The 22,518-nt window shown below is 39.0% G+C and overlaps 4 protein-coding genes across 5 annotated transcripts in view; 3 read left to right on the forward strand and 1 right to left on the reverse strand.

Moving 5' to 3' along the window:
* Positions 1–9,659: 9,659 nt before the first annotated feature.
* Positions 9,660–13,573, reverse strand: fbxl15 (F-box and leucine-rich repeat protein 15). Its single transcript, XM_035661167.1, has 5 exons — positions 13,431–13,573; positions 12,927–13,086; positions 12,327–12,829; positions 11,996–12,222; positions 9,660–11,820 (listed from the first exon to the last, which is right to left on the reverse strand). Exons 1-4 carry the CDS (start codon positions 13,454–13,456, stop codon positions 12,033–12,035), a joined length of 879 nt encoding a protein of 292 aa, XP_035517060.1. The 5' UTR covers positions 13,457–13,573; the 3' UTR covers positions 9,660–11,820; positions 11,996–12,032.
* Positions 13,574–13,728: 155 nt separating this feature from the next.
* gpx9 (glutathione peroxidase 9) lies at positions 13,729–16,465 on the forward strand. The gene is made up of 5 exons (XM_035661189.1): positions 13,729–14,766; positions 14,887–14,980; positions 15,655–15,785; positions 15,906–16,036; positions 16,145–16,465. The coding sequence occupies exons 1-5, from the start codon at positions 14,635–14,637 to the stop codon at positions 16,200–16,202; spliced, it is 546 nt and encodes a 181-aa protein (XP_035517082.1). The 5' UTR covers positions 13,729–14,634; the 3' UTR covers positions 16,203–16,465.
* A 108-nt stretch (positions 16,466–16,573) lies between these two features.
* ndufb8 (NADH:ubiquinone oxidoreductase subunit B8) lies at positions 16,574–19,453 on the forward strand. Its single transcript, XM_035661179.1, has 5 exons — positions 16,574–16,725; positions 16,944–17,070; positions 17,307–17,406; positions 18,423–18,578; positions 19,299–19,453. The coding sequence occupies exons 1-5, from the start codon at positions 16,593–16,595 to the stop codon at positions 19,389–19,391; spliced, it is 609 nt and encodes a 202-aa protein (XP_035517072.1). The 5' UTR covers positions 16,574–16,592; the 3' UTR covers positions 19,392–19,453.
* Positions 19,454–19,637: 184 nt separating this feature from the next.
* sec31b (SEC31 homolog B, COPII coat complex component) overlaps positions 19,638–22,518 on the forward strand; it is an 11,048-nt gene continuing 8,167 nt past the window's right edge. For both annotated transcript variants that reach the window (XM_035661148.1, XM_035661156.1), the window contains exons 1-5: positions 19,638–19,775; positions 20,500–20,711; positions 20,833–21,028; positions 21,143–21,238; positions 21,705–21,845. In XM_035661148.1, the coding sequence (XP_035517041.1) occupies positions 20,509–20,711; positions 20,833–21,028; positions 21,143–21,238; positions 21,705–21,845 (636 nt within the window). In that variant the 5' untranslated portion in view covers positions 19,638–19,775; positions 20,500–20,508. The remainder of the gene's footprint in view (positions 19,776–20,499; positions 20,712–20,832; positions 21,029–21,142; positions 21,239–21,704; positions 21,846–22,518) is intronic.

Here is a 22,518-nt window from a genome sequence, read left to right on the forward strand (position 1 = left end):
AAATACGTCACTTAGTCAGGGGTCGTCATTTCACTCAATGGCAGAAGAGAGGTCCGTTCAGGAAAAACTTAGGGAACCACTGCTGTATATAAGCCAAAGATAGAAAAACAAACAACTCAAACAACTAGTAGACCTTTCTTACAGCAGCCATTTTGACACAAAATGGCAGGGTACCCATAGGCGTTACCAACAGGTGTAATTACAACCTAGACCACTATTACTAATAGCAAAAATGAAGCACTTGACAGTTTGTGGAGTTGTGATTATAAGACACAACATATCTTCAAACTTGTGAAACACATTCTAGTAAAACATTCAACAGCAGCAACAAATCATGAAAACACACCTAATATAATTAAACTATACACTTGTCCTCTATAGTCAAAGTTAGATATACTGGTAGAAGTAAGAATAGCTTGCAAAAAGAATGCCTGGTATTTGCCTTTAGCCTCTTTCCCTTACAAGACATATTTTATAATAACGCACAACGCCAAGTCATCGAGAGGTCCCAGTCCCCTCTGATCCCCCCTACCTGCCAGCCTCGAACCTCCCCCTCCCCTCTACTTATATTTCAACCCACCTTGATGTACCTGTTTACTTGTCTGTGGGTGGTCCGGCTGGTACTAAAACAAATTCCCCCCCCCCACACACTGGCTGATCCAGGCATAGAGTATACCTGTTTATCCGATTTCAGGAAACAGCTAAAGCTGCCTGCTTGTTTTGGAGTTTTTACGTCTTCTGTATGAAAGACGTAGAAAAGGATCGAGGGTGGGCACATGGGAGGAGGGGATCATTCAGCAAAAAAGTCCCCTGGCCAGGCCTCAGGACCACCTAACCTGTGGCTTCTATTCCTGACCCTATAATGTGTGTGTGGGAGGGGGGATATTACCTTTTTGCCGACAGTGCTTCCCCATATTCCCTGACCCCACAGAGACATTACAGTGGGCAAATATAAAGCAGGGTTTCATGAAGCCTGAGCTTATCTGGGCTCTGAAAGTATGTGAGACATGCCTGGGAACAAAAGGCCGTCTCTCAGCCTGGGAGCAGGCCAAGGGGATCTCTTTCAGCAGCCACAGATTGCCCTGTGTTTTCTTAATTGACAGACCCAGGCCACATTTGATAGAAATGACATGCAGCTGGCAGTGAGCCCCGGCCTTCCAGGTAGACCACCTTTCAGCAGGAAAATTGTCCTCAATCTAGTTCATAAAGAAAAGTTCGATGGAGGTCTCTCAGTCTGCGTCATAAACATATTGTGCGGTGGTGGGTTCAGCTCACTGCGGATTACACCTGCGTGGGAAAAGTTGGTCACTTCAGAGTGTGGGGTCGGCTTTCAAAAGTCCTTATCTACACCCACTGATGGCCTTGGTGGGAATTATTTCACAAAAATAACTTGGAAAATATTAAAAAGCTTTTTGTATATGTTCTAATTATCAAGTGAAACAACCACATTTAACAATAATGGCTTATATTTAGTCTGTATTTAACTGTATTTCAGACTTTCAACTGTCTATTGTCCTCTTTTATACTTCACGTATCATATACCTGCTTATAACATAGTATTTTATTGGATTCTGTTCACACTGTATATATGAAAGCTACATTATAGCTGCATTCATTTATACAGGACATTTTGTATATTGTTTTATTGTCCAGTCTCTATTTAATACAGTATCTGCACATTTGCTATTGTTTGCACAATCTAGGTAGATGTTCAGCTGTATTTCATTGTACTACTTACTGCGTGCAATGACAATAAAGCTGAGTCTAATCTTACTGCTGGATTACAGTGGGTAGGTGAGCCTACATAAAGCTATATGTTCCCAGTCTGAGGAAAGCATGTCCTCAGCTGGCCAGATACAGTAGTGCACCCTTTTCTTTTTTTATTATAAATAGCCCTGTCAATCAATCCTGAAAGATGTAACCTTACTTTGTCTGTGTTTAGACATTTAAGCCCAAAATGTATTTTATTTTATTAGAAAAACTGGGTAATAAATTTGATTGTAAACATTCTTAAATGTATTCTTAATTATTATGTGGACTGGTTTAAGTTTATTTATTTAGTGTGAAATTGTTTATCTGATTAATTTTATTCGTGATATTCTCATTACATTTCTGTCTAATTCTGATTTGTGGAATATTTTGTGTTATATTGTTTAAGTACACTGTTATTGGACACCCCATGTGTATGTGCTATAATAATCATGGCAGGACTGGATTCAGGTACCAGGCAGCTTTCAAGTGAATAAGAATCACACCACTCTGAAACTAGATTATTTTATTTCATTTAGATATTATTCTCAATGTCTCTTGTAATTGTTTCTGTTAATTGTTGGTTGACTGATTTAATATTTGTATAACTGTGGTCTTCGTGTTGTAGGCAGACTGTGTAGTTGTATGAAAGGTCTGACTGTAAATGTCTTTCTTTGTTCTTAGATCTCTCTTTGTTCTTAGATCTCTCTGAGAACAAAGAATTGTTGATCTTAACAACACTACCTAAATTACAAGATTTACTCAAAACCATATTCCATTAGAATCTGAAAAAGTCCAGTTTTATGCATTTGCGTCCAGAGACACAGTCACCTCTTCAGTGCTGAAAAATGCAAATGAATCTAAGTGATGTGCCAGTAATGACAAACAACAACATAAACTGCCAAAATGCCTTTGTCACGGCACATATTGTCAAAATCTCTTGTGTGCATTTAGATGCTGGGCATCCCAAAGGCCCAAATTCCACAGGGAATAAAAAGGGGCCATATGGCATCCATGTCTCAAGCCCCTCTGATCCACCCAGGCTGATTTCCCATCCGGTGTAGGAAAAAGGATTTCAGGGTGCCAAACGATGTTGGTCCCCTGTGGATATTAGTGGGCCATGGAAGATAAGAAACTAGCCATCCTAGCCAGTTCCATCAGCAGATAAGAGCACAAAAGGCCCCTCAGCTACACCTAAACCTCCACTGATCTACTTCAGCCCTGATGTCCTGCTACTTTAAGAGCATTCATCCAATAACCATTTCATTTATTTCTGCTTCATTTATGATGTAATTACCTCATAAGTACATTTGATAATCAATCTAATAATAATAGTGCTTATATTTGTAATTTTTATTATGTTTATTTACATGTCATGCACAACCCACATGAACATTGCAGATAATCATCCTTACAATAATCGTCCATCCAAAACAAATGATCAGAGATGCGAGATCGAAGAGTACATTCCTTTAAATAATCATTAATAATAAAACATACACAGCATTAAACTTTTCCACCTCTGTGGAATTGAAGTACATGTACATGTTGTAATTGATTTTTTTTATTTATGTAACTGCATTACAATTAAAAGACAGTATTTCTAATTTGTAAATAGTAAATTATTTGTTCATATCTTTCCATTGAGCTTTTGTTGAGACGTGTTTACATATTTATTCCAAAATATCTTACAGTCTGTCTCATATTCAGAGGTTCTCATATTGTTACATAAGTTCTATTCAGGCTTGAATTCAAGAGCTGAAATAGTATAGTACTGTTATGCTGCAGACTTAAAAGTAAAAAATTAAAACACTGTTACCTGTAACAGTATAGAGTGCCAAATGTGACACTGTAAAGGACACTGGGGAGATGGTGTTTTGTTGTAAGTGACTTATTGCCTTGTCTATGAGGCATTGTTTTTGGTGTCAGCAATAGGCATCAGTATGTGCTTTCCCTTTACTGAATGTTCACAAATACCAGGAAAACGTCTCCTGTGTCAGCTGTACCAGTGTTAGTGTGTGTACAGACAGCTCCAACCCAGAAAACTCAACGTCAGGAAAAATTGCATTTTTACTTAAGTTCAGAGCAGAAATAAGCAAGTCAAAACTTTATTCAACATTTTCATATCATATCTAATAATTTTTTTCACCATTGAAATTAATGGACGGAATGTTCAAGGTTGTGTTCGTTCAAACTTTGAACATTCCGTCAATCTTTTCCGACATTTTCAACTTTTCTTAAACCTCCTCATACACACTCATACGTTCAGCTACAAACTTCATTTAAACTTTAAAAGATTTCCCACCCTTCATATTTTATTGTAATAGTTCAAATTTTTCATAGTTTCTATAGTGTTTCCGTAATCACAGTTGAGGTTTAATGCTCTCTTCAGGCCTCTCAGATTTTTCCATTGTTGTGTATTGCATGGAATGCATCATCACCTGCCAGTAGACCTTTTTCACAGCAGCTATTTTGACATGAAATAGTAGGGCAAACACAGGTGTTACCAGTGATACTAATTAAGGCTCAGTTCCATGTAGTGTAGCAGAGCCTTTCCAGTGAGCCAGCATGCATAGTAACAGCACCCTGCCTCAGTTTGACCAGAATGGAACAGAACCTTAAATTAGTATCATTAGTAACACCTGTGTTTACCCTACTATTTCATGTCAAAATGGCTGCTGTGTAAAAGTTTTATTGTCTTATTAACTTTCACTTTAAATGACACTTGAACTGCTTTCACCACTTCCACGTCAACTAACCTTTTGACTACATTCATCTGTCTGTCTTCAGCTGACATTTCTATTGTAACTATTTCAATTGCTTTCAGTATTTGTATTTTGACTGCCACTTCAAGCAAACAGTAAGTAGTACAAACATCAATGTTTCACTGTTTCAACTATTTCAAATCTTTTAACCCCATTTTTTTTAGCAGCGAGGACATATACATTTTGTTTAGCCGTTTCAAGTATAATTTCAAAATGCTTTTTGGAAGCAGCAACACACTGCATAATCTTCTGTGATCTGAAACTCTATACTCCAAGGACTATGACTCTAAATAGTCTGAAAAAGGACAGAGATATGGAAACTTAAGGTCATCTGATAACTACTGAATAAGCCATGAAACAATGGATTACACAGCAAAAATATCAGCATTAAGATTACGCAACATATCATTAGGTTGGGACAAAAAAAAGAGAATTTTGTTCTCATATATCAGGCCTGAGCTGAATGAACAAACCCACCTCAACTAGATGAAACCCTTGAGCACAATACTGCCTGGGGGAGCTCCTGTCACTTTGTGCCATGCTGCCACTCTGCACAGCGAAGGCAAGGAAGGGAATTTTTGGGCAAAAGATGGGTTCACAACTTCCTTCCTCTGCTCTACAGATGCTGATCAGTTAATGAAGTAACAACAAATTGGGCTGCAGGCTAATTTGGAGTGGCGTTTCCTGGCCCCTCTTGGCCCATAGAGATGTGTTTCATTTTCTCTTATCAGTGATTCAGTCATGTGGATTTACGCATGGATGCCTCTGTCTCCCCCAATCGCCGCGCTAATGGAAACTTCGTTAATGTCATTAATCTACGGGCCCAGACATGTACTAAACACATATTTTGCTGTTTGTTCTCCATTTGTCAAGCAATACTAAGAGCTTCCTTTATGTCAGAGTTGTTAGACAGTGAAGCAACACACAAGAAATGAGACGGAGGAGAGAATCATTGTCAGACACTTTGGTGATATTTTGGTTTCGATTTTTTTAATCGTTCAGATGACACTAATCTAATTATGGCTTCAAACATGTAGATTATATCCCACTACAAATGATCACAGTCTCTATAGATACCCCCATTCATAGACATTACATTGTACAAGAAAGGAGCACAATGTAAGCGTCTAACCGCTGTGCATTGAATTCAAAGTCATCTTTCCTTGGTTTAAATCAGATCTTAATCTCCCCACAAAGCAAATGATGAGACAGCCTCTAGCATCTTTCAGTGTCCACTAAGCATAACAAGATGTGATCAGTGATTACAGCAGAACGCTGAACTCTGATCTCTGCTGGCTGGAGGACACAAGTTCAACACAGTTACTCACAATTTAGCAGCTCAGATTAGTCAGAGGGCAAAATGCTCCTGCCAGGACGAATCCTCATCATTGCTTATTGTATACATATTCTCTATTACGTAAATCAGTGTGTTTATATCGCAGGCAAATTGAGCGTAGCTACAGAAACTTGGCCTCTGGGTGTTCAGAATTGGGCTGCTGAACTCAAGACTGGTGGCAGAGCGGGGGACTGTCTGACAGAAGGAAGGTCACCTCTTCAATAGCAGGACTGTGATAAAGTGGAGAAATGCACTTGCTTTTAAAGGAGTGACAGAACCATGACTTGTAAAGACCATGAAGTGAATCATCTAATTTCTGGAGGGATTAACTGATTAGGAAGTGCTAGAGTGCAAACTTAAAGGCTTAAAGATTCTTTACTACTAATATGTGTTACTGAACAACACCCACAACTCCAGCTATGCCACAGACCATACTACAGTGATTCCCAAACAGGGGGTACTTCTGCAGTTACCAAGTTAGTAAAGCTCAAATGATTTAAAAAAAAAAATTACCAGAGCCCACGGTGACGTCTTTAAACTGAGTGTTTTGTTGAATCAACAGTCAAAATCCAAAATATATATTCAATTAACAATGACTTAAACTAAGAAAAGCAAATATGAAGATTTGAGAAGCTGGAACCAATTAACATTTTTTTCTAGAGAAATTACTTAAATTCTAAATCAGTTAACAGAATTGTTGGCAATTATTATTCTGTTGACCAACTAATCAATTAATCAAAGTATTTCATCACGATTGCAAATAGTGTCATTCTTATAATTTTAATTTATCAAATGTTGATGGCATGAGAACACATTTTTTAATTTTCCCTCAAACAAAACTGGGCCAACACAATCTTCGCCACAGTGAGTGGTTGAGTCACACTGACTATAATGTTCTATTCATTCAGAGCAAATGACAAAAAATGTCTTAATGAACAGATAAATTATGTGAGTAGGAGGTCCAGAGCTAGCTGACCGTGTGTTTCCTGTCCAGTCTGGGGTTAGGCGTACAGTAATTAGGAAGATGCTAATGGGTCTGACAGTTATGAGTCCTAGAAAAGCTTCAAATGTCGCTTCAATTAGACAGCACCCTGAAGACGCCTTGTGCGGCATCGTCACTCATTCCACTCAGAGGCTGAAAACACAACAGTGCTTGGCCTGAATCTCCACATAACAGTCTTTTTTCATTAAAGCCTCACATCCATGACACACATATGAACCCTGAAGAGGTAGACTGTTCATCAGCATCTCCCACAAGTTCACAAACACCTTTGAAATCTTTGTAATTGAGCCCCTCGCAGTTTAGTTCACCAGATCCCAAACATGTTTATTCATGCTGATTTAAAAATTATTTCTTGCTTGGCTGATCGACATTTTGATGGCCACGCTCACAAAGCCACTTTAATGTTGTCATTAGTTATGCTTCTCTGGTGGCCAAAAGATGGATCCCTAAGTCGCAGGATCCAATAAGGTTGTATATGAATGGTTGGAGGAGATAAACTACATCAAATAAATGAAAGAAAGACTCATTCACTGATGGAAGACGGGAGAAGAAGTCTGTTAATTAAAAATATGAAAATGAACAAAATCTCTAACAGTTTTGGGCCCATCTGAACAGCTACAGTAATTCTCTCCCCACCTTATATGAACTTCATTTAATTAACATGAAGCTGAAAAGTGTACTAAACCAATTCATGATTATTTTCTTGAGCAGAATGTGTTTTTCACACATGCTGAAGATAAAAAATAATAAAATCTTGCATTCATATGAATAACAAAAATAATTCGATAATTCTTTGCTTTATTATTCAGTTGGTTAATGTTACGTGAAAATCAGTTCTAAGTATATTTGTGTATTGTTGGTTTTCCAGACTGGTCTTATTTACCTGAAGTAAAATTTACATTCACGTCTCTTTTTTGACTGGGATCTTTTGTGACAGAAGACAAATGGCATTTGACCTGTAGTTATAAGGTCAACAGCTATTTAAAAGTAGAAAAAAAACACTTTAGGAACATTCTATTACCGTAAGGTTGATTTAAAAAGTTAAATATATATGTATAAGCACAATAAACATATTTTACCTTTTTTAAACAGAAAACATGCATTTGGGTTCTTTAATGAGCTCCAAATTGCACTGATATTTTAGATGATGTATCAAAAATCAAGTAAATGTGTCCTGCAGATGAGTTTTGAAGAAATGTATGAAACCATTTGTTTTTTTTTCACCTCAAAAACAGGATTGATCAGAATTGTATACTATAGCTTACAATACCAAACACTAGTAAGACTTTGTCTGTTGTACATTTTTTTGTCATTCCTGTCAGATTTAGAGAAGAAATGTCTCTTCTGAAACCAAATTTCAAAGTAAAGTAGAAGTAGTTAAAGTAGGGAGTAAACTAATTTATAAGAATGACTTTAATTCCGATTTTGCCAGTATGAAGGTGGAATGAACTCGTATTTTCAGCTTCCTTTGGTCCTAAAACCCACACAGTTGACTGAGTCAGCTCATAGTCTAGACTCTGATGAGAATATGACAGCATTAATATGTGACAGAGGATATTTTGACATGTCACATCAAAAAAAAGTGTAAATAATAAAATGAATGATGGCTGAATTCAATTTAGCTGCTTCAGTTTCAGGGTCCCAGCATTGTGCATGCTGGCTCACTGTCACACTGTCATGACTTAGGAACTGTACACCATTTATTGGGAGGAGGTCAGAGGGAATGGGAGGGTCTTTTTAACTTTTTCTCGTCCCAGATTTATATTTTAATTGTTCATACATTTCTCATGGGATTTAAATTGTATTTTCCCCATCAAAATAAGGAGGAGAAACAGATTAGAGTTATTAGTGATTGAATGAATATGGTTCCATATAGAATATTAGTAATGCTGGGGAGGGCCTTGCTTTTTATGAAATAATATCATAACTTTGATACAGTCCCTTACTGGGACATTTGAATAGAACAGAGCCATCACTAATGTAATTAGTTACACCTGTGCATTTTCTATAACAAGTCAAAATGTCTGCTGTGAAAAAGGCCTGTTTTTAAAAGGATTGCAGTTGTTGTGTGAACCAGTTGCAACGACACGAGCCTCTAAACAACAACAGTGAGTTACTCTGTCAGAGAGGACTTTGAAAGCAGCAGCAGAGATTAAACTTAGATTTATTCTTAGTTTTAATAAGTACAGTATATTACACGCTGCCAGGGGCTAAAACTGCATACTGAATAAAATGGACCACCTTCACTGTTGTGCCTAGGTATAAAATGATCAGTTGCTATTGATCAATAATTTAGACAAGTGCTAGATTATTGACAGGAAGACAAAATATGTTAGGCCGGCTATGTTTGAGAAATCCCCCCATACACTCAATCACTGGAACAGAAATTGCTCCATGGTATATAATAACGCAGCGATGTTTCTTTCCCCCCCTGCAGATCAATGCTAATTGAGGTCCTACATGATGAATGTAGTCTGAAATGTTTTTAACCCACTGACTGCTGAGCAGCGACAAGCACGGGCCACTGCTGGGTCACTGAAGATGTTATTTATACTAATTATTATACAGATGAGAGACAGAGAAGTTATCTTTTATTTCAGTAAGTGTGTTTTAACTGAAACTCTTTCGTGCTTTATGATACAAGAACATAAGAGTATAATCTGTTTTTAATTATTTCTTATTTTGAGGGATAAATGTTTTGATTCTAACCAGACATCCCTGTTTAACTCTTGCATAAAAGTAAGAAACATCTTGCTAAATGTGTGTAAATATGAGTATCTACAGCATGACATGCGGCGTGAGTTGCTTTATAAATTGAAATTTCAAGATTCACTTTATAACTAACGACACTGTGATGTCCCCTCGGAGGCACAGCGGTACAATATGATGATCAGCACAGCAAACAGAAGGATGCTGGTCGATCCCTGAAGCCCTCCAAACACAACTCTCTGTTGGTGCAAATTCAGCTTGTGGACAGCACGCAGCAGATGGGGTAAACCATGCCATCAAGTGGAAAATAGACCTGTTGTGTTGTCACAGAGACAAGTTACAATATAGTCTGCCAATCGGACCACCAGAGGAAACTGTAAGAAGGGGTTTTAACGCGTAGCTGTAGCAACAAGGGGAAGCATGAATTCTTATTGTGCATTCACTGCATCGTGTTAACAAGATCATGATGTTTATTTTCACAATCTGTCTAACCACTCAAACATTAGACTCCTTCTCTAAGTCTTAAAGTATCTTGGCCTTTTGTATGTACACACTGACACTTTACCCTGACATATTTAACACTGTAGACTACCACTGTGGCTCCTGAAGGTCCTGTAGTTTAGAAGTCATGCAGCCTCTCCAATAACAGAATTAAAGCAGTGAAATATACTGACTCATTGCTGCCACCTTGTGCCAGTTTGAGTCATAAAACAACAGCGCACTGAATAGATTAACCCCATCTTTAACCACACCGCTGCAACGCTTTGACAATACCCTCTTTATGTTTGACAGGCAAGGGAATTAGAGGAATTAGCGGAATCCTGCTATTCACAGCAGGTTATAGATAGGGGCTCATTTTCATTATTTAAGAAGCTCAAAGAAAAAGTAGGCCTGGTCATTATTTTGAATGTTTTTATATATTAAATCCGTCAAGAACAGATGTAAAAATGAGCATTGCCCCCTTATTTGCCAAAAAACCTTGTTACCTATACTTGAAGACTATTTGTTGCTGTCTTTGAGCTTTATATTCCACACTTGTTTGGACAAATCTATTATCACATCAAATTTAGGAAAAAAAGAGAGCACTGGTATGGGATCAATATTTTCAGATACCCTAAGGTATTTATATACATAACAGTTGATTACATCACAGCAGAGTTGTGCCTCTTTATGCAGTGGAAAAGACAGCTATTTCTGATGGTACTGTATTTTACTATGTAATAATTAATTCTATTATACTATAATTCATAGGCTGTATTACCGGGCAACCGCATTTCAACACACGTACTTTTAACAAGATTCATTTCAAGGATTTAGTGGCAAACAGATCATAATGAATTCCTATACTTATTTCAAACTAATACTAGGCTATACAAGTAAGCATTTATGAACAATATGGATTAAAGGGTCACTTCATGACGTCACAAAAAAACTATATAAAAACATTTTCCCACTCATTTCTGGTGGCATCTAGCCATGCGGACAGTTTTGGTTAACATAACTGTAAGCAACAAAGCTGGTCAACAGTTTTCATTGGGAAGCGGTTAAAACTGTTGACAATGAGGTCTGTGGATTATCCTGAGGAGCCAGGACATTGTTTCTGGAAGACACATGGTCAGCACCACTAACAAAATTGTATTAACCTTTATTATATTGTGGTGGCAGAAGAAGTCTCTGTAGTGGAGATAATAAAACATGAACAAATAAAACGAAATTGCTCGACAAAGCTAGTGCAAAGTGAGAAAATGTTTTTGTGCGATTTGGGTGAATTGATCCTTTAAGCAGGCACGTACATGCAAAATGAAATGTTTAATTAAACTCAAACATTTTTTTTTTTATGTTTCTAAATGAAACGTAAGATAAAAGGTTCTTAAAATGTAATATACACAAAGTATAATACTTTGTTTAAAAAAACAACAAAACAAATACACTGTACTTTGGTTAGAACTGCTTTTCTATAAAGACACATTATGACAACACTGAATGATCAACAAATAGTGCAGTGACATCTTTTGGACATGAGGCAGCAATTCTTCAAAGTACATGGCTTCAGTCACAAATGAAGACTTATTTTCAGTTTCCTCTTTAAATATGCATCACTGATCACAGTTCAGTGAGTGGTTTTATCAACATTATTTTGACACACAAACTTGAGTGCAAAACATCCAGGTCTTCTTGGATTGTCTTGACGTTTTTTTAGAGCAACGCACGTGTCCTTGTGACGCAGCTTAAAGCGAGCGCTTTGATGATGAAGACACCTGTAACAAATATCGATTACAATTGATTGACTGTCACCATCATTATCGGCTGGAAATAGACTGGTAATAAATTCATTGTGGTTGAGTTCTAGCCCGGTTTGGATATTTGACAGACAGTTTTGGATATAAACACATCAAAAGCTCTTACAGTAGATATACTGCTCATATTACCTACCTGTGCGCTCTTGTTGGACAGATAGATGGCCCTTTGGCTATATCTGGAGATTGATAAAGGGTGCAAACCCCAGCACGTCCTGAAGAAGTACCAGAGCCCTCTGCAAAGGCGGCTCAACATCTATCACTACATTGCGTTTCCGTAGAGGATCCAGGCTTGACTCTGTCACATTGTGACAGTGATTCACCTTCAGGGACTGCAGCTTCGGGCAGTACTCTGCCAGAGTCCTGTGAGCACAGCACGCAGAGGATCTTATGGATGGGTGCACAAGTGAGGTGGTGGGATGGCACAAAGTTAGTTGGATTATACTTGAAAATAAGATAGACTATACCTGATGGACTGGTTCCTGACCCGCAGGCAACCTGTCAGGTCCAGCTGCTCCAGGCCCCTGCAGTTCTTGGCCACTTCCTCCACCGACTCGTCAGTGATGTTGGCGTTGACTGCCAGCGATAGAGACCTCAACTTCAAACACTTCTTGGCCAGGTAGCAGATGGCGTCGTCCTTGAGCTGGCGGCAGGCGGTTAGGTCGATGGACTGCAGCCCCCCGCAGTGGTCAGCCAGGCTGCGCAGGGACAGGCTGTCCACCCATTCACAGTGCGCCAGGCCGAGGTGCTGGAGGTGCATGCAACTCAAGGACACGGCCACTAGAGAGTGGCGGGTGAGACAAACGCACCCGCTCATGGCCACTCTCTGCAGATGCTGGTTCTGGCCGATAACGGGCAGCAGCTCCTTGTCTGTCACCCAGTCCGAACAGTTCTGAAGTGACAGGCTATGGAGAACTTTGTTGTCCTTTAACATGGAGCAAAACGCCTCCTTGGGAATGGATGGTCCAATCTGTAAATATAGAGTAGATACCAAACCTTACCTATCAAACATATCGTTCAATAAATATATGTATGGGTTATTAGAACTGGAACTGATCAGGACTTACCGAGGTCAGATCAAAAGTCCTGCAGTTGGCTAGGTACACCTGGATGAGGCTGTGGAACTGCTTGCTCACCCTCTGCAGGCTGACAAGGTGTTGCAGTGGCAAATAGCCTAAAATATGTGGAATAAGTACATCCTCCCAGGGCAAGTCCAAAAGATGACATCTGCTGAAGAAATGCAAACCTTGTTTAACAGCTGAACTTTGATACTGCACGCAGCCCTAGCGGTTTAAAGGAAAACAACCTTAAAAACAATGTTTAAATGCACTAAGAATGACAGAAATAGTGCATCAGCAGTAAAAGCCTGTCACGTTAGCCTTCTCACTGTAACATGCAATGAAACCGAAGTTAGCTGGCACACATAAATGGGAGCAACAACGACCGTCCTCCTCTCTCACTTGGTTGTTGTTACTCGCAAGCTAGTGCTGTTAGCTGAGAAGCTAGCCTGCCGGGGCCACCGATCCGGTTGCTTTTTAAATACAAAACTCTCGTTTTCAAAGGGCACTTACGTTCGTATCTTAGCTTCTTCGTCCATTCTGAGTCCGCTATGTTATACAGAGTTTTTAAGGACGTGTTGTTCTTCACAAAGATGCCAAAATATCGTATTTTCCTTTAGCATCTTGCGAGCGTTTGAGGTGTAACCCAAAACCCAATGCTGCCTTCAGGTACTGTAGTAAGGTATTTCATTGAGAGAAGAATGGCACATAAACTACCAAATATTGTTATACATTTTACAAATATGGCGTTCAGGGAAAACTAGAGCCAAGAATTGAAGGAAAAAAAATCTAACACCCATACATTAAAATTGTTATTGCTGCCTTGTGGCTATTTTCCCCTTTTTATTATCTTTATAAACCATGAAGTTGCCAAATAATGCGCCACAGGACATGCTAACTAAAACAACTACCACCAACCTTTAAGAGAGAGAAACTGTTATCGTTTTCTACCAAAAGTATGCTGCTTAGCCTAAATGTTGAAGACGTCCTATTTAGATCTAATATAATAGACGCGTTTACGAGGAACAACTGAACGCAGCAGTTGTAATTTTCCGGGTTTACGTCAAAGGTCACGTTTAAGCCAATTTACATATATGTTTGCTGTATATAAAATAACTCTTTTAAAAGTTCCATAGATAACTCTATTACTCTTATTATCATGCATTTGCCAGCATTGGTTGGTTTAATGATGATATTTTAAAATTCCCTTATTATCAAAACAATGTTAGCCGCTTATGAATCAAATAACTAGTCACAAAGTAGCCTGATGTAACCTACTGTGTATATTACTCTGTGCAGTAACTTTTAGACTGTGATTTCAGACTATGGAACAAATTATCTCATAATTAAACAGCTATTGTCACAAACAAAAAATAGTAGTATAGTAGTAACTTTTAAAAAGAGGAAACTGTGCATACAAAATAAGTGTGTTCCACTGCAGATCCATATCTGTTTATTTTGAATATTTAACTTCCTAATGCCTATTAGCTGTCACCATATGAGCAGCTTTTGTTTTTTGTGTTTTTCGTGGAATACATGTTGAACAAATGACCATTCTGCCAGCTCACCTCTGCCCAATAGAACAATGAAGTCGGTCATGCTGAACAATTGCTGAGCCATGAGTTATATTTCAGTGAATGAGATGAGCCAACAGGATAGCTGGGTGAATACTCACTCTTGACTGACTACAATCCCATATACAAGCTACAGAACAAGCATGGCTAATAAATCTATCTATGATTTCTGTGCTGAGACCTTGGATGGACAGCAGGTTCCGCTCAGTAACTTCAGGGGTAAGGTGCTTCTCATCATCAACGTTGCCACCTTCTGAGGGTCAACAATAGAGGAGGTAAGACTCTGCGAGAGCTCTGAACGATTGCGGTCGGAGCACATTATCTCATAACACATAATCTGTGTCAGTCAAGCCATTTTTATTAAAGGGATTTGACTCTGTGTCCTTTTCCGTCAGTACCATCGACTGAATGCACTGATGGAAATGTTCGGCGACCTCAATTTTACTGTTCTTGGATTCTCCTGCAACCAGTTTGGTCTTCAGTCACCTGGTAGGTACACTGAAGCTCTTGAAATAGGACAGACATAATAAATTATTAACCTGGTAATATACTGTATCAATAGAAATACTGTACTCTATATCAGTGAGAGCAACTCTGTACATTTACTGACGTACTGTACTTAATAGCAACTTCTACTTGAGATTTTTTAATTTATGCTTCTTTATACTCCTACTTCACTACACTTCACAGGGTAATATTGTACTCTTTTCTTTTCTACATTTATTTTGCATATTTTTTTTTCTAGTTTCAGATGTGAAAGAGTGATTTCCTCTCTGAACTTCTTAGATGTATTGTGTTGATACATCACTCATCTTTTAATGTAATATATAAATCTGTTACAGGGGCCTGGGTACTTTTACTTTAATCTTTTAGTAATGTTTCATTTTTCAGCAAATACTTTTTTTTAGTAGAATTTTGAATGCAGGACGTGTACTCCTATTTGTAATGGAGAGGTTTTTTTATATAAATGTGTAGTTACTTTAACTTAAAGGATCTGAATACTTCTTTCACCACATACATTGTCTAATGTACACGCTCATGCTGTATGGTAAACTTTTGTTAATTTATTTTGAAGACAAAGTTGTGAATATACACATTATGGTTTTGTCATGGTCGTGTTTAAAACATATTAGTAATAACTCCTTTTGTTTGTTTCTTTCCAGAGGTGAATCATGAAACCCTCAACGTTCTTAAGTATGCGAGACCTGGTGGGGGGTTTGTACCAAAGTTTCCTGTCTTTGGCAAGGTTGAGGTGAATGGATTAAATGAAGATCCTCTTTTCACCTATCTGAAGGTAGTGTGTTTTGCATATGATTTGGAGATATAAGATTAATGGATGACATTTGTGCTGTCAGTACTGCAGCTGTTTTGCCTTGTAAAACCCAGACACACTGTAATTTCTTGCTCGTCACAGGAATCTTTGCCATTTGTGAACCCTGTTATTGGAGATATAAAGAAATTCTACTGGTCCCCAATCAAAGTCAATGACATTCGCTGGAATTTTGAAAAGTTCCTAATCACTGCAGATGGCATGCCCTTCAAAAGGTAAAGTTATAGACCACAAACCTCAAGTTAAAAACCCACTTAGCCCTTAATTTGGTCAGGCATGGGTTTAATCATTATAGTGGCACTAATGTTTTCCCTTTACTGCAGGTATGAACTTCACTGCCCCATTGGGAAAGTGGAGAAGGACATAGCAGAACTTCTCTGATGGATTTTCTTCAATTTGTCACCGGTGGCAGAGTGACGATCCCCCAGTAAATGCACCTGTGCACCTGAGCTGGATCTGATGGGAAGAGGAACAGGCCTCAGGGCTTTAGTGCATTCACTCTGAGATATTGGTTCCCTTCAGCCACTGGATGAGTTTTCATGTCTCCCGTCACACTTTTCTCTATTTTGACAGTGTCTGCTACTCAAAAAATTAATAAAAACATTAATAAAAACACTATGAAATAAATATTTTAGTAGTTGTGGTTGATTTTTTGTGGTCACTCCTGATATAATTATACCATTAATATGTGTAATGGGGTCACTCAGCAGTCTTATACAGCCTATTAGTATGAATTGGTCCTCATGCGGACCCATACTTCCAACCTTGCGCATGCGTACTTCTCAGTCTGTCAGACAGCAGCAGCCAGTAAACATGGCTGGTGTTGGCTTCCGACGGTGGGCCAAAGTCCTTTCTAAAGGGAAAGGTTCTGGGATTTCAGCCCTTTTGTCGGGATGTAGAGCAGGTCAGTGGTGTTCTAGCTTTTGGTTGTACTCTCTGATTAATTTCTCTGAACATACGAGTCCGAGTTTAGAGTTAAAAGCATCGAATAGACGTAACCTTGACATGCTATCGTTAGCTGACGCGCTGCACTGAGCGGCGATTATTGTGAATGAGAGGTGAAGGCGGACGTGATTACGTTATAACTTCGTTCATTCACATGTGTAACTGTTTGCGTTTCAGCCTCTGGTGGGTCAAAGGATGTTATACCGGGTCCTTACCCGAAGACCCCCGAGGAGAGAGCTGCTGCTGCAAAGAAGTACAACATGAGGGTTGAGGACTATGAACCATTTCCCGACAACGGCGAGGGGTGAGCTTTATTTTGAAAAAGCCTGCCATTCATAGCAGTTTCACCTGTTTTGGTTTTCTCTGCAGTGTTACGAAGAGTGCATTGTTGTTTGCCAGATGGGTCAACACTGTGCGAACCACAACAGTAGCGAATTAACTACATAGATGACTAACTTGTAATTTCCCCTCTGTGGGACTAATAAAGGCATATCTTATCTTATCTTATCTTAACTGTATGTTTTCCTTGTGTTTTTGTAGCTATGGTGATTATCCAAAGCTACCAGATAGATCCCAGCATGAGAGAGACCCCTGGTACAAGTGGGACCACCCTGACCTGAGGAGAAACTGGGGAGAGCCGGTAAGATACTGATGACTTCATGCTATTGCAGTGAGTTATATATGTGATATCAGGTGTATATGTGCAGTCCATATCTTGACCAGGTTGATTTCTGCCGATATGAATGAACATGAAATTGTTTTCTCATTGCTTGTTCTGACACATTTCACTCACAAAACATGCACCATGCTTGGGAGCCCTGCATAAACATGCTGCAATCCTCTAGGAATTGCAAATAAATCTGAGATTTCTGACCCAATAGGCATTAGTGAAGCATGACACTTCCACCGTTTGCAATACTGCTGCACAATTAGTTGAAATATTATCGAAATCACAATATGGAGGAAGTGAAGTATGCAAATCTTAAGGGCTGTAATGTTTCGATGAAGGTCAAACGTGTGACAAAACAGCATTAAAATTAGGTACCGTTGTGCTGCAGAGGTGCCGTGGTTCTCCAGATTTAAGAAAACATGTTTGTTTTTTCACATTATCGTGATTTTAATTGTGTTTGGTCAAAAAAATATCATTCCCATTATTGTCAATCGCAATATGATGTTTTTATCATATCCTGCAGCCCAAATTTACAGCCAGTGCTAACAGATTGTTTCTGTAAAATGGGCCCCAGAACTGATTATGTTTGCTGTAATTTTAAAACGGTGTCCCACTCAGTGCATGTCTTGGTACCAGCTGTAAAATTCATATTCGGATCCATATCAATAATGTTTATAGTTCTATGTATTGCTATAAAAAGGACACAACCCCTACATAATATTGTATAATCTCTGAAGATTGTACATGCATAATTGTGTTTAGACTGTCTGGAAGAAACTTAACTTTAGATAATAACATCATCCTCTATATAGACACTATTACTTTTGGATATTAAGACAGTATTCAGCTTGATTGCACAAAAAACACTGCTTTCTCCTCACAAGCCTCTGTACAATCACCAGTTTCCTTAGATGACGATATGAGACGTTCTAACAGTGTATGATTTCCCATGATCATTAATCAGTGATTGTTCTGTCTATTTTTAGATGCACTGGGATTTTGACATGTACATCCGGAACCGTGTGGATACATCTCCCACCGTTGTACCTTGGCCCAAAATGTGCAAATATCTGTTTGGTTACATCGGGTTCATGCTGTTGATGTTCTACCTTGGGGAGAAATTCCCATCTTACCAACCCGTTGTAAGTACAGATCAACGCTATGATTTATTTATTTTTAATCACCACAGATGTTTTCACTTGTCCCGTCCACAGTATCAGATTAATAGGTACAGTAAAAAACCTCTGGAGGTCATGTGGTTTAAATATATGTCAACTTCTCATTTTTTCTTTTTCTTTTTTATCTAAATCTGCACTTTTCTCCCTCTGTGTATATGAGCATTTTGAATTTAAAAATGTTCCTTACCAACTAGTCAGGGTAGAAGTTGCTCATTTATCTCAAGTTTGACTTGTCTGACATATAGTGTAGATCGTAACTGTTACTATGTAAATGTTCTGTTAAGTATATACATTAATATCTTCATTTTTTTCAAGAAAACATGGCTGTTTAATGAGCGGATTGAGGATTACAAAGTTATCCAGTTAAACAAGTTTTTTCTAGTGTTTATTACACTAAGTTAGCTTTCACTGTATTTGCTCTTTCCCAGCTGCAATCTGCAATTTTGCAATCGTTGTATTCGTACTTGTGAATACTTTTAATCATGTCATTGCAATGTGAGCAAGACTGATGTAATGTAAAAAGAGTAGTACGAATCATAATAAAATGCATGCATAGTAGTTTAGTTTGAGTATTTTAATGCCACATCTTTGTAGTGCTGTGCCACCTGTAGATGAAATGCCTTTGAATGTATCTTTTATTTAATAGCATGGACATTTTCAATAAAGCATTTGTCTCTCTTCCAGGCACCAAAACAGTATCCTTATAGCAACCTGTACCTGGAGAGAGGAGGCGATCCGGAAAAAACACCAGAGGAAGTCAAGAATTACGAAATCTAATGACTAAATCTGATTCTACTATGTATATTTCTGTCAAAAATAAAGATGTTAACCGTTCAATTCCCAGCTGTGTTGTTCTTCTTTTAGAATAATAAAAAATAAAATAAATTGAATCTTGACCGACAAGCCACAAGGAGCATTTGTAAACCCTTTTGATCCCTCGTTATGAATGATCATTTTTAGAGGGGTCAACGGTGACTTCGGGGTTACCTTAGGCCACCACCAAATGAGAAATGTCCGTGTCGGCTACCGTAGCGTAGTGACAACACGGCAAAGCACTTTGGTCGAGGAATCTGCCTGCGGCTAAGCTGCTAGCTCGGCTGATAAGAAGCGCTCCGGTTTGTTGTGGATGCGGACAGTCGGGCTGCGGCTTAGACAGTTTACGTGAGTTGCTCTCATAAACATATATATTTTTATGTTTTAACTGGCTTTAAAGGTGACGGATACACAGTGCCTCTCGTTTCTGTTGAAATGTGGTAACTGGGGTGGTGGCTGTCAGAGTTGTTAGCCTGGCTGCTAGTGGCTCCGGTTATGCACTGGATCCATGACAATCCGGCACTATCAGGAAGAGAAGGCGTTAACTTACTGGCTCATATGTAGAAATATATATATATCACTTATGTAGTGGCTTCCTTACGTTATAGTTAATGCCTATAATGCCAAAAACTGTGTGTACAATGTTATAAAGTGTGTGAAACGAAATGCTACCGTTAGCGTAACTGCATATCAGGTTAACCTTAGCTTGCGTTAAATTCATTTTCTAAGTGGCGTGGCGATAATATAATGTAGATAAAACCGCCGGTAAACTACACTTAAACTAACTACGATGTAGTTAACCTGTAGTCTTGCTTTAACAAATATTCTGTGGAAGCCTGGCTGTACGGGCGAACGGATAGCCAAGCAGTTTCAGGAAATAGTCGGTGGCAATCTGTCAGTAAGGGTGGCACCCTGTTGGAGCCAAGTTATAAAGTAGAAATATTTGATTTGTGAATCCAGATTTGTGTGTCACAGCTGTTCCTTAAAGAAGCGTGCAAACCAACAGCCAATGTCAGTCCCGAGACATGTATAATCTTTTAATTCAGCGGGGTCGGTTCGCCTGTCTGTCTAGGAAAGGAAAATGAGGCTGAAGGAGATCCAGAGGACCGCCCATCAGGCGTGGAGTCCCGCCGCACACCATCCCATCTACCTGGCCTTAGGAACATCAGCACAACAGCTCGATGCCTCCTTCAACACCACAGCTGCCCTAGAGATATTTGAGGTGGATTTCTCTGACCCCTCTCTGGAAATGCAGCTCAAAGGGTCATTACCCACCACAAACAGGTAACTTGTGGATACGTTTTGTTGGATTGGAAGCAACACTTGTCCACATCAGCCACCGTAGGCTCGGCTACACGTATCATTTGTAGGAGATAACTCCCTTTGCTTTTATTATTTTCCGTAGGTTGCACAGTATCGTGTGGGTGAATTTTGGAATGGGAGAAGATGGTGCTGGAGGGAGACTGGTTGGTGGCAGTGAAAATGGCACATTAACTGTATATAACCCCGAGGTCATAATGAACGCCGGAGCAGAAGCAGTAGTGGGTCAGTCGGACAAACACACAGGGCCGATCCGAGCGCTTGATTTCAACCCTTTTCAGGTAAATGTCTGCAGTTAAAATTGTCGCGTCCTTAGAGACCGCCTTACAGCAGGACTTCTATTTCCCGGTACTGTAGTGCACATTGTTGATTTTTCTCAATTTTTCCTCTCCCAGAGTAATCTCCTTGCATCAGGAGCAAATGATTCAGAGATCTATATCTGGGATCTGAACAACTTTAGCAGTCCAATGACACCGGGAGCAAAGACACAGGTGGGTGTGTAGTTGATGGATCAGAGGTTTAATGAATTTCACACGTCTGTTGTGAGGGATGGTTTGACTTGTTGTTTTGATCCTTACAGTTTGAGTCACAACACATGATAGAAACCACAACCCCCAACAGGCAGCTTTGTCCTTGTTTCTTTACCTTTGTTGTTTCATATCTGAGTCAAGAATGAAAGCCACAAGAAAGTTCTGTTCATGGTTTCAATTTCATGTAGTGTGTGTGTGACTGCCCTTTTATATAATGGAAATAACGATGCCTTGTCACGTGGACATTTTCTTTATACAACGATCATGCTGAATATGTTGATCCTACATCACTATCAGCAGCTTTCTCTAAATGGTCATTTAAATGTGTACCAGCAGTGTTTGCGTTGCACAAGCCTTGTAGTATTGTCATTTAAATATCAGAGATCAGCTTTGTTTTGACAGTCACAACCTTTGTCTCTTCTTTCAGCCTGCTGAAGACATCAGTGTTGTGTCCTGGAACAGGCAGGTTCAGCACATCCTGGCCTCCGCCAACCCTAGTGGGAAAGCAGTTGTGTGGGACCTGAGAAAGAACGAGCCCATCATCAAGATCAGTGACCACAGCAACAGGGTTGGTGTCTGTGATACACAGCCAAGTCCAAAGTTACCGTCTGCCAAATCACTGCATGTCTGTGTTCCATAAATCAATCAGTAAGACACATCTGCCACACTTCGTTTTCAGATGATTGAATATTTGCATAGTTTTTCCTAGGCTTTGTTTGGTTTGACAAATTGGCCACTCTACCGCGATCAATGCAGAGTCTGACTGTCGGCCAATAAAATTACAGCAGACAGGCCAGTTGGCATACCGTCTTCTTCTGCTTCTTGGCTTGCAATTAGATTACAAAGACAAACATAAAAATGAATTATTATTGTCTACAGTATCGTAGGTACTCAGTCCATTGAAAATGAACAATTTGTAATTTTTGATTTAAAAAAAACTCCCAATAATAGTGAATCTTGCTTAACAAATGTTTGGCAGGGTTTTACTTTTGATGCTGCTTCTTTTATGTATCCTTCATTTGTTTTGATAAATGCTCGACATTATTACTGATATTGTTTCTTCATTCCAACCTACTGTCATAATGAAAATCATATTTGACACTCGCTGTCTAGTTTCAGAACAGTCCAGCACACCTGCACAGCAGCCACCCGACACTAAACTCCTCTAACAGCTTTAATGTCTCACATTTTGCCTCTAAGACTCAGGTTTACTTTGATCATCATGTATTATGAAAACATCC

The sequence above is a fragment of the Morone saxatilis genome, unplaced genomic scaffold, assembly GCF_004916995.1.
Source record: "Morone saxatilis isolate NCDOM2014 unplaced genomic scaffold, NCSU_SB_2.0 Contig1, whole genome shotgun sequence".
Lineage (NCBI taxonomy): Eukaryota > Metazoa > Chordata > Actinopteri > Moronidae > Morone > Morone saxatilis.